At 40.4% G+C, this 12,605-nt stretch overlaps 1 protein-coding gene across 3 annotated transcripts in view; it reads left to right on the forward strand.

Moving 5' to 3' along the window:
• ADRA1A (adrenoceptor alpha 1A) overlaps positions 1–12,605 on the forward strand; it is a 117,778-nt gene that overhangs the window by 96,562 nt on the left and 8,611 nt on the right. For 2 of the 3 annotated variants that reach the window (XM_016193410.2, XM_060178839.1), the window contains exon 2: positions 8,445–8,830. In XM_016193410.2, the coding sequence (XP_016048896.1) occupies positions 8,445–8,830 (386 nt within the window). Of the gene's footprint in view, positions 1–8,444; positions 9,172–12,605 lie in introns of those variants that run through there. The other variant, XM_007535036.3, reaches the window with a different exon arrangement.

Below are 12,605 nucleotides of genomic sequence, written 5' to 3' on the forward strand. Positions count from 1 at the left end.
AGTATAGCCACAGGCCCTTTGGAATAGAACTAAAATATGCCTACTAGCTATCTACAAAACGGAGACCCCCTCAACTCTTCATCTGCACTATTCCGGCCTTTGGGTTCATGATTAGTCAACAAATACTACTATAGCCACAGGCCCTTTGGAATTTAACTAAAATATGCCTACTAGCTATTTACAAAATGGAGGACCCTCCTTCCAACTCTTCATCTGCACTATTCCAGCCCTTAAGTCCATGATTGGTCAACAATTTGTTTGGCTTTGTATGTTAACTCTCTTGTCAACCACCAGGTTCCAGATGCTAGTATGATGCCAACCAGACTTCCCTGGACAACCCCACCATTGTGTCCTAGAGCTCTGCTTCCCCAGAGCCCCGCCCCCCTAGGGAAAGAGAGAGACCGGCTGGGAGTATGGATCGACCTGTCAACACCCATGTTCAGCGGGGAATCAATTCCAGAAGCCAGACCTTCCATCTTCTGCATCCTACAATGACCTTGGGTCCATACTCCCAGAGGGTTAAAGAACAGGAAAGCTATCAGGGGAGGGGATGGGATACAGAGTTCTGGTAGTGGGAATTGTGTGAAGCTGTACCCCTCTTATCCTATGGTTTTGTCAATGTTTCCTTTTTATAAATAAAAAATTAAAAAAGGAAAAAAAAGAAAAGTAGGACTTACTACACTCATGTATATAAATCTTTTTTTTTCCCCTCCAAGGTCACTGCTGGGACTTGGTGCCAGCACTATAAATCCACTGCTCCTGACAGCCATTTTCTCCCTTTTCTTTTCTTCTATTTTATTCACTAGGTCAGAGAGAAATTGAGAGGGGAGAAGGACATAGAGAGAAAAAGAAACATAGACACCTGCAGACTTGCTTCACTACTCATGATGCATTCCTCCTGCAAGTGGGGCTTGGGGACTCAAACCCGGATGCTTGTGAAGGTCCTTCCACATATTACTATGTGCACTTAACTGGGTGTGCCACTGCCCAGACCCCTCATGTAGATAATTCAGAAGTCTGGCTTTTTGTATGCAGCAGGATGAGAAAAACTACTGAGCTAGATACCAAATTATGCTGCATAGGCTTGAACAGACACTGGGCAAAGAAAAAGAGAGGGAGCAGGAAGATAACAAGAGAGAAATGAGCTGGAAGAGAAATATGGGGCAGCAGTGTCAGTCACAAAGAGGCTAGATTGCAGAGGGAAGCAGAATCATGGAAATATCCATCCAATGAGTCAGTCCGGGAATCAGCAATTCACCTGGCAGAATTGAGCAGGATGTCTTCTAGATGCCAGTATTGTGCTGGTTTCCAGAGCTCCATAAGAAAGAAAACTTGGCATTGTACCTACTCAGTGTCCAAAACTTAGTGCCTGGGTCAGAGGCACGTTCTATCCTGGGGCTCCTTCCCAGAAGAGGGGAGGAGAAGAAGTGGTATGGTCCTTGCATTCTAAAAAGCATCAGCACCATCAAGAACAAAGGAATATGGAGAAAGAATGAGAGAAAGAAAAAAAAAACATTGAAGTTGATGGTAGAAATAGTGGAGAGCTGAGAGAAGATCAGGAAGTTTTAGACAGAGAAGAAAATCAGAGGAGACCAGCTGGTTAGGACCAGGAAACCACAGCTCTTATGCAGTTTTGGCCCAAGGAAATTCAAGTGAAGAAAGAGCAGAGGATGTGAATACCATGAATGAGAAGAAAACATCACATTGCCTATTTCTTGCCCTCTGGGAAGTTCTTTAAGAAATCCAGTTAACCCATCAGATACTAAAGGAGAATTTACTCCATGGGAAATTTCACATTGTGAGCAGGACCCCTGGCCCCTGATCAAATTGGAAGTGGGTAGATCCACTGTTAGGTTTAGACACATCTGGGTGTTGGCACACACGAATGGAATAAATCAAATGGTGTCACTCATGGGAAGATCTCAGGTCCAGAGTCATCTCCTACTCACTTTCTGAAGAGTCAACACCTGGGCTTACTTAGATAGCATTCTGTTTTCCAAGTGTGTGACCCATGTTGAACTTGGCCCACACCTTGGAAGAAGGTTTGGTGCTGTAGTGTCTCTCTCTCTCTCTCTCTCTCTCTCTCTCCCTGTGTCTATCTGAAGAAAGAAGAAAGAGAGGGAGGAAGAGGTAGAGAAAAAAAGAAAAAGGGAAAGAAAGTGAAAAGAAGAAAGAAGAAAAGGGAGGAAAGAGAAGGAAGGGAGAAGGAAGGAAGAGAGGGAAGAAAGGTGGGTAGAAGGGAAAGCAGAGAGAGAGAGAAAGAAAGAAAGTTAACACCTAGAGACTTAGACAAGAAAATTAAAGCTATAGACTACCTGGCATTCAGATCAAATCTTAGTTTGAATTCATTTCAGCTGTCTCCTTTTCTCACCCTGTACTTGAGCCAAAGTGAAGACATGGGCAGAGCATAGAGAGGAGAGACTAATATTTATCTCATACTACACAGCAGGAAGTCAGAGTAGAATCCAGCAGCTTGTCCATGGGTGCACCAGATCTGGGACTTTTAGAGGAAGGGAAGGAAGGGATTTATTATGAATTCAAAACTGGACTCTATAAGCAGAAAGAATATTCCTGATGGATCTTCAGGGTTCTCAAATCGCATTAACATTCACCTGCATAATTGATGTACTTTTTATTAAGAAAGTTCTTGCCACGGGTTTGCCTTCCAAAAAATTCAAAAGTTATGTCATTTAACCTTTACTGGGGTAACATTGGTTTATAATGTTCCCTGAATATTAGGTGTGCGACTTCATAATCTAGCATCTGCTTTTCTCTTTATCAAGAGTACTGCATAGTTCTGGATTATAGCAGTGGCAGAGATTGAACCGGATACCTCAGAGCCTCAGGCGTTAAAGTCTTTGATATAAACATTATGTTATTTCTTAGGCCTCAATACAGTACAAACTACATCAGGATCACCACCAAAACAGATGAGTTGGCTAAGAAAGTTGTGGTATATATACATAATGGAATACTTCTAAGCTATTAAGAATGATGAAGTCCTTGACAGGGCCTTGACTGCACATTTCAAGTTGAATTTGCCCCTTGTCAGCTGCCAGTAAATAAATCTCCAAGGGGGAAAAGCTGAGGTTTCATTACGTGATCCATGGGGCTTTGTTGGTTTTGGCACCACACAGGGGAAGCTCTTGCCCCTCTATTCTCTGGATTTCAAGATGTCCCTTGGAGCCTGCAGTGCCTGGATAGGGTTCAGAGAGGAACCTTTTGAAGAGTGTCAATAGTTGTAACAGTTCAGCTGTTAGGAAGACAAATAAATGGAGGAGCTCATTAATCCACTTTTGGCTCTCAGTGCCTTTTGTCCTTTTATCACAGCCTTACTAGGCTCCTACTCATCTTGAACTAGAAAAAAATGAATTGAAGTTGTGAGTACTAATTGGCCAAGACTTTTAATCATGGGCCAAGAACTTTCACTGACTTGAAAATAACTTCTCCAAAAGGAAGAACCAAAAACCTGGTTTACCTTAAAACAAAAACCTGTTGCAGTTCAGTGTGATGTAAAAATATAAGGGATCTGTGATAAATTGTCTTAAGTTTGTCCATTTGAAGGAAATTATGTAAGATTATGACTCCTTCTTCACCTCATCTTGAAATGAGCTTGACAGAATCGTGGTAAGTGAGATAAGCCAGAAAGAGAAGGATGAATATGGGATGATTTCACTCATGGGCAAAGCTTAAGAAACAGAAACAGAACATGGAAACACAAAGTAGAACTTAGACTGATTTGGTATATTGCACCAAAGCAAAGGACTTTGGGAAAGGAGGACAGAAAGAGGGGTGGGGAAGGATATAGCTTTCAAGTCTTGAAATGATGACCTAATTTGGGAATGAGAGTGTTTTGCAAACACTTATCTTGGTTAAATGATGTGCCAACAACTGTACTATAACCCATTAACTTCCCAATTAAAAATTTTTTAAAAAACAGAAGAAAAGTATATTACCCATGTCACCCATATATATTTTTATAATTAGCACAAGAGCCTGTGTAACCTCTAAGTCCCTGTTGGTCTGAGCTCACATCTTATGGTCATAGCAGGCTGTCTTCATTTTGGGACTAGTCTTCCTTGAGTAGCAGGGCAGGAAACCCCAACCTCCCTTCAGAAACTGACTCAGTATAGTAAACCATTTCTTCACATGTCTGTGGATCATGTGTACCTCTTCTTTAGATAATTGTTTAGTTGAGTCATCATAAAGCCTCTTGCAGGCCTTCCCAGGACCTTGCCCTCACCGTAAAACACCAGTGGTAGGGACTGATATGGTGTCATCATTGGAAAAGGACTAGAAAGCTGGGTCAGGGAAGAGAATAGCTCCCAAATATTAGGAAAGTGTATAAATATTGTTAATGGTAAACCCCACCAGTTTGATCTGGGGCCCATATTCAGCGCAGAAGCCTAGGTAACCTCTGCATCCCTGTAGGTCTGGGTTCACATTGTGTGGTCATGGCTAGGGACATTCCAGGCTGCACTAATTTCAGGACCCATCTTCCTCTCCTAATAGGTAGAGTATGTTGTCTAACCTCCCTTTGGAGAATGGAACATTCCCTACCATTGTTGATCCACATTGAGGGCAAGGTCCTATAGGGACCTACAAAAGTCCATTATGTTGTTCCTGATGGTGGTGACTAGTGACAGTGGGGAGAGAGGGACCTGTTAGAGGTCTAAACCCATCATGTCTGTGTGAGAACCCCAGGGCTCCCTGACTAGGGCCCCAGGTAATGAGGTGGCCTGATAGTGACTAAAGAGGCATCCTTAAAGTATGCCAGTCTCTTGCCCCTATTCAGCTTTTGTAGTCCTTACTTTGTCTGAAAGGGTTAGCTTTGGAGTGATTGAGGGAATTGTGTAATAGCAGGTAGGTGAGGAGGGTATCTAAGTCTAAGTAGAAACTGTTTCATTGGGTGCTTTAAGGTGTCTTTTTAGTTCTTTCTATTGTCTTCATTTATTGATTCACTGCAAATTATTCTGTACTTTTGCTTTAAGATATATTCTCCCCTAACTTGTGGATACATGTACATATGCCCTATTCCATGGGCATATATGTGTGTGTGTGTGTGTGTGTGTGTGTGTGTGTGTGTATAGGTTTTGAGGTTTTGTTAAGAAATGCACCACTCGAAATGGAGTTAAGGAGTCCTACAAGCTACGAAAGGTCTCACCAGAGTAATGAAGCTGAGGAGATGACATTCCATGCCCAACGTCTCTGGACACAGTCCAAAGTGAAGCATGCTGAGGTGGTACTGGATGCATTGATTAGGTTGGGATCAAGTGATGGAGGAGAGAGAAAGACACCTGCAGACCTGATTCACCACTTGTGAAGCAACCCCCCTTGCCGGGGGCTTAAATTGGGATCCTTGTACCAGCCCTTAGGCTTTGCACTAGGTGTGCTTAATCCAGTGCACTACCACCCAGCCCCCTCATAGAATTTTTTCAAGAATAGGAGCCACTCTCTGCCCTTATCCAGCTTTCTAGCCCTTTTCTCTACTCTGACACTATTTTCTCAGACAATATCTTTATCCAACTTCATGTTAGCTATCCAACTCAAGCAGAAACTACCATAGCTGTGGGACCTAGAAACATTCCTAAAATGGACTTCCTAGCTTCCTTTCACCCTAACATCCCTAATCTCATCTATTCTATTCCTACTTTTTAATTCCTGTTCATTTACCATTTTGTCTCACTTTATATCCTGTCACCTTCCAGACACCAAGAGGATATCATGATTCCATTCTGACTTCTCTGGGCAGATGACCTCACCAATATGTCCTAGAACCTTGCCTATTCAGAACTCTACCCCACTAGGGAAAGATAGAAATAGGCTGGGGTATGGATTGACCTGCCAACACCCATGACCAGAAGAGAAGCAATTACAGTAGCCATTACAGAAGCCAAAAAGAACTCTTACCTTCTGCACCCCCAAAATAATTTTGATCCATACTCCCAATAGGGGAGAAGTGATAGAAGGAGGAGGATAAGAGGGCTCAGAACTCCAGCTCCATCAGGACCTGGAGAGAGAAGAAGAAAAGGGAGAGGCATTTGAATGTAGTAATAGGATTATGTGTGACTTGGAGGAGGACAGAGGGCTGGACATGAAAGAAAAAGGGGGCAATTATGTGCAAATGTAAAAAGTTCTAGAGATGCCAATTAACCCATGTCTGCAACCTTAGGAGGACTGCAGTGACTTGTAATGGAGGGATTGAGGATTCAGAACTCTAGTGGTGGGAACAGTATGGAATTATACCCCTGTTGATATGTAATTTTATAAATCATTATTAAATCACTAATAACATTTGTAAAAATGAAACTGTTGGGAGTCGGGCAGTAGCGCAGTGGGTTAAGCACAAGTGGCCTGAAGTGCAAGGACCGGCTTAAGGATCCCGGTTCGAGCCCCTCGAAGGGGAGTTGCTTCACAGGCTGTGAAGCGGGTCTGCAGGTGTTTATTTTTCTCTCCCCCTCTCTGTCTTCCCCTCCTCTCTCCATTTCTCTCTGTCCTATCCAACAATGACTACATCAATAACAACAACAATAATAACTACAACAACCATTTAAAAAGGGCAAAAAAAAGGGAAAATAAATATATATTTTTTAATTTAAAATACTGACTCACTGCAGACTATTGTATACTTTTTCTTTCAGGTATATATTTTGCCCTAATTTATGGATACATGTGGACATATTTGCATAGATATGTTCATAATATTCACTTACAATTCTTTGTATCTCCCTATTTTTGGTTGTAATTTCAGTTGTTGCTCCTAATAGTTTTTATCATAGTTTTCTCTCTTTTTCTTTATATGAATCTAGTCAGTGGTTTATCTGTTTCATTTTTCTTTCAAAGAACCATCTCTTGATTTCATTGATCTTTTGGATCAACTTTCTGATTTCAGTTTCATTAAGTTCTGCTCTGATTTTGACTAGTTCTTCCCCTCTGCTGATTTTTGGGTTTCTTTTCCACTCTTTTTCTAGTTGCTTCAATTGTGATGTTAGATAGCTTACTTGAGATCTTTATTGTTTGTGCTCTAAACGTTTCTCTTAGGACAACCTTTACAGCATCCCGCAGGGTCTGATAGTTAACTTCATTTTTTTAATTCTCCAAGGAATTTTTAAGTTTTTTTTTAATTTTCTTCAGTGACCCCCAGTGTTATTCAGGAGCATATCAGTTAGTCTCCATGTTTTGAGTGCCTTTCCTCCTTTCTTTCTTTCTTTCTTCCTTCCTTCCTTCCTTTCTTTCTTTCCTTCTTACTTTCTATTTATGGTTGCTATCTAACCTCTCTTTATCTTTACTTCTTTCCATTTTAACTATAGTGTGTCTTGGTGTGTGTAGAACTGGGTTGGTTCTATTTGGGACTCGTGGTCAGAATCAGAAAAGATACTGTTTACGATTTTTATATTCACATATTAAAGTTTTCTTTGTGTCCCAACACATGATAAATCCTTAAGAATGTGCCATATGCACTTGAAAATAATGTATATTCTTTTCTTTTGAGAAGAAAGGTTCTGAATACATCTGTTAAGCTAATCTCATCTATGACTTCATTTAGGGTCACTATTTCCTTGAGTTGATATTTTGCCCTTATGATATAACTCTTGCTGTGAAAGGTGTATTTTGGTCTCCTACTATTATTGTGTTGCTGTGGATGTCTTCCTTGAAGTCAGTAAATACCTGTTTTACATATTTGGGTGCATTCATATTGTAAACAAATATATATATGATGGTTATGTCTTCTTGACTAGCCACCTACTCAGAAGGGCTCTGATTGTCAAGCAATTTACAGGTAGTTGACAAGAACTAGAAGAGCATTTGTGAAGCTTCTAGCAGCCAATAGAATGTGTTGAACAGGGGAATATAATTAATATAATTTAATACAATATGCCATCCTCATGGGAAAGTAATTGAAAAGTTCTGGCCAAACGCTAGCAAAGCTGTATTTTACAAATTTGTGATTTCATTAATATATATATAATTCCAATATTCAGGAGAAAAGTAAGCCATAAATCTTAGATTGTGTCTTTATAACAATGCACCAAGAACAAAAGGCATGTTGAAGTGACTCAATTTTAATATGGGTTATTTGACTGGATTCCAATTTGTTTTTAAACTCAAGCAAAATTATTTGCCTATATAGACTCATGCTTTCATTATTTAAAGCTTGACTGCTGACATCCAGTGGTATTTCTCAGTGACAACCAGGGTAAGCAGGTCCACTGGGTTTATCCCATGATTACTATTACACATGTAGCTTTAGAGAAAATGGTCTTTGGGGCCATTACAGGGATTATATTCATGGGAGCTAGTCAGTCAAATATGAGCAACTCAAATGCATGTGCAATCACTTGAAACTTTTTAAAGATATAAAAAGATGTTTGTTGCTTATTTCCCTAACCAGCTGACCTACTGTCTTGCAAATAATGTGTATGAATTTGTGTGCTTTCTTCTAGGGTCTTTCTTCCCTGATTCCAAACCCTCAGAAACAGTTTTTAAAATAGCATTTTGGCTCGGATACCTGAACAGCTGCATCAATCCCATTATATACCCCTGCTCCAGTCAAGAGTTTAAAAAGGCTTTTCAGAATGTCTTGAGAATCCAGTGTCTTCGCAGGAAGCAGTCTTCCAAGCACGCCCTGGGCTACACCCTGCACCCACCCAACCATGTGGTGGAGGCACAGCAGAAGGACCTGGTGCGCATCCCAGTGGGATCAGGAGAGACCTTCTACAAGATTTCCAAGACAGATGGGGTCTGTGAATGGAAATTTTTCTCTTCCATGTCTCGTGGATCTGCCAGGATTACAGTGCCCAAAGATCAATCAGCCTGCACCACAGCCCGGGTGAGAAGTAAAAGCTTTTTGCAGGTCTGCTGCTGCATGGGGCCCTCAACCCCCAGCCTTGGAGAGAACCATCCAATTCCAACCATTAAGATCCACACCATCTCCCTCAGTGAAAATGGAGAGGAAGTCTAGTGGATGGGAAAGATGAGAAGGAATAGGGGGTAATCACAGATACCCTCTCTGCTTGGAATGCAGAAGGCCAGTTCTCTTCCTGGATGACAAGACAGAACTGTCAAACAAGGGAACCATTTGAGGATGGGCTGGGGGGGGTGACTCAATTCATGGGCAGTGGGTGGGGCTTGAAGAAGAGTTCAAATTGATAATAAACAGCATTTCCTTGAGGCTGATGTACTTTTGGTAACCCTCTGAACCCACTTTCCATGTCTGGCCCTTTCTACGAAAAAGTCCATGGGAAACAAAATTTCTTACATAGTCCGAAAGACTAAAAATATATGATTATGATTTCATCATGAATATTTTGAGCACACTCAGTCTGGAGCTATTTCTTGATGAAGTAAGGAGATTTTATTTTCAGGCTAAACTTACTGACAACCACATTAGACGTGCATAGGGAGAGGTCCTGGAGAGGAAGAGCCTCAAGATGGTGGCCTACATCCAGGCCCGTTATTTTTAGTGCAAGTTTTAAACTTTGCCATGGCTGATACACTGTTGTTCTGCTTGGGTCAAACAGGAAGGATTTGCCTTTTGCTGCAGTCTGACCAGACATTGCTTCTTATTTTCTAAAGATAAGAGTGAGGACCTCTCATTATGCCTCTGAACTAGTGGAGGTCCATTCTCTAGATTTTGGTTTAGAGTGAAGTAATTCAAGAATGAATAGCCTTTCTAATGGAAGATGGTAGAACCTGGATTGAGGGGCAGTCTCTTTCAGCTTAACTATTGGAGGCAAAATTCCATGAAGCATCCCTAAGATTAAATGGAGGAAGACTTTTTCTATTACATATTTAAATAGATTTAGGTAGGGTAGGTGCTAAGAAAGTCTGCCAAGATATCCCATAGCCTGTTTGATAAGGCCTAGAATGGCCTTTTTTGGAAAATTATGTATTTTTTCAGAACTCCTTTATAAAAATCCAGAGTTTATAATGTTTGGGAAGGCATAATTTGACTTCCTTTTTACTCATCTGCATCATTATTACAGAACAAATGAGATTCAGATTTCTCCAGTACATGTAGAATGAGCTTTATGATACATATATATATGTTTGCAGGACTTTATGAAAAGTTCAGAGAGAAGCTCATTTATTCCGGAAAAAGACTCGGTAGCCCATGAACTTCATCTAAACCGGCTTTCTGCAGCAACTTGAAGAACATGCTATTTTGTGTATACCAAATTTAACTTTAACAACTCCTTATGTTATTAAAGATGCAGATGATAATTACATTTAAAGATTAAAATGTGATTCAAATTTCATGATTAGAATTTTAAATAGGACTTATGGTTTATGTGTGCGAGTGTTTTTTTTTTACTAGTTCTTGACTAGAATCATTTGTTAGAAACTATTTTTTAAATATTTTATGTATGTATTATTGAATAAAGACAGAGAAATTGAGAAGGGTGGGGGAGGTAGAGAGGGAGAGAGACACAGAGACACCTGCAGCCCTGCTTCAACACTCATGAAGTTTTCCCCCTGCAGGTGGGGACCAGGGACTTGAACCTGGGTCCTTGCTCACTGTAATGTGTGCACTTAACCAGGTGTGCCACCACCTGGCCCCTGAAGCTGCTGTTTCTTCTTTTTTTATTTAATTGGATAAGAGGGGTACAACTTCACACAATTCCCACCACCAGAACTCCGTATCCCATCCCCTCCCCTGATAGCTTTCCTATTCTTTAACCCTCTGGGAGTATGGACCCAGAGTCATTTTGGGATGCAGAAGGTTGAAGGTCTGGCTTCTGTAGTTGCTTCCCTGCTGAACATGGGCATTGACAGGTCGATCCGTACTCCCAGCCTGTCTCTCTCTTTTCCTATTCGGGAAGGGCTTTGGGGAAGCAGAGCTCCAGGGCACATTGGTGGGGTTGTCTGTCCAGGGAAGTCTGGTCAGCATCATGCTAGCATCTGGAACCTGGTGGTTGACAAGAGAGTTAACATACAAAGCCAAACAAATTGTTGACCAGTCATGAACCTAAAGGCTGGAGTAGTGCAGGTGAAGAGTTGGGGGGACCTCCATTTTATAGTTGAAGCTGCTGTTTCTATGGATTATTTCTCACATTCATTGCCTCTAAGGATGTCAAAGTAGACTTATTATTAACCTTTCTAACAAAAGGATAGTGGCCCTCTTACCTATTTCTTCTTCTAGCAGCAAAATGGTAATTTTCCAATGTTCTTTCTAAAGGCTAATGTCTTGACACGTTGCTGTGGAATATATGTTTACATAGAGATTTAAGTTTTATTGTTGGGAATGTTTGAACAGAGACTATTCCCACTTTCTCAACGCTTTCTTGACAGTGTTTTCTTATTGGTCTGGCAGACTGTCTGTCTTGTATTCACACTTGGATCTGGCACTTGATACATCTGAATTATTAGAGTTCTCTGCTCTCTCTGCATGTCCCATCACAGCTCCTCCATATATGGTTATTTATTATGAAGCTAGGCATCTGATGAGAAGGACTTGAATACTTCAGACTTCTCTGCTGCCTTGACAGGAAAGATAAATTTCATTATTGAGAACTTTTTTCAGGATTGAACTTGAAAACCACACTGCCCAGCTTTCCCTTTCTGAAGATAGCAGCTCCATGATAAGGAGGATAGTATTCTTTCTGCAGCAAGATGCATAAAAGTCTTCAGCTCTGTTCAGAGACCTTTAAATATCTTGACAGACAAATTTAAATTTTACATAGTAGAATATTTAGGTTTTTCCAGAAATGCTAGCACTAATTCCAATTCTAATTCAAATAAACAACTAGAAAGTCTCTTAATCATCAGAAAAAAGTCATGGCAAGAGAATTAATAAATGCTTCATCCCCATTCCCTCTAGGTAGGCAAACTTTAACATTTTTTTTCCTTTCCGGTAGCTTGATTTTTAGGTATAAATATGCTAAGTTTATAAGAAATTGATAATATTACTCAAGATTGTGTCAAAGTGGGATGAATATGCCAGTTTTTTTAATTTATCCACCAATAAACAGAGTACCAGATAGCAAAGCAGCTGGTTAAGCACACACATTACAGTGCACAAGGACCCAGGTCCAAGCCCCTGGTCCCTCATTGGGGTGGGGAGGGGACGAAACTTCAGGAGTGATGAAGTAGGGCTGCAGGTGTCTCTCTGTTTCTTTCCCTCTCTATCCCCCCCCAGTTTCTCTGTCTCTATTCAATAATGAGTAAATAAAAATATCTTTTTTAAAAAAATAAGAAACACTGATTTTTTTAAAGTGTTTTAAAAAAAATCTCTGAACCTTTGAGAATCCCAAAAGCTATTCAGCATTGTCACAGCTAAGCAAATGATCATCATATGACATTAATATGTTTGTTTACTACTTCTACTTGAAGTTTTGAAGAATTTACCCCAGAATAATAGTGTTAAAATATCTTGTTCCATGTGTTATAAGAAGCAGTTGCTTTGGAATTATGTAAATATCACCAAAATAATCAACATGATATTGTAGGATAGGTGAAGTTGGTGTTTACTCTGCAATTCAAATGGGATGCATTAACACAATCCTTCAATCTCTGTATTCAAATTTTCCACTCAAACTCTTACAATGATTTTAGAAAAGCATTTTACTCATCACAACTTTGAGGGGGATACTTGGGGGGCGGGG

This window comes from Erinaceus europaeus, chromosome 19 (assembly GCF_950295315.1).
Source record: "Erinaceus europaeus chromosome 19, mEriEur2.1, whole genome shotgun sequence".
Classification (NCBI taxonomy): Eukaryota; Metazoa; Chordata; class Mammalia; order Eulipotyphla; family Erinaceidae; genus Erinaceus; species Erinaceus europaeus.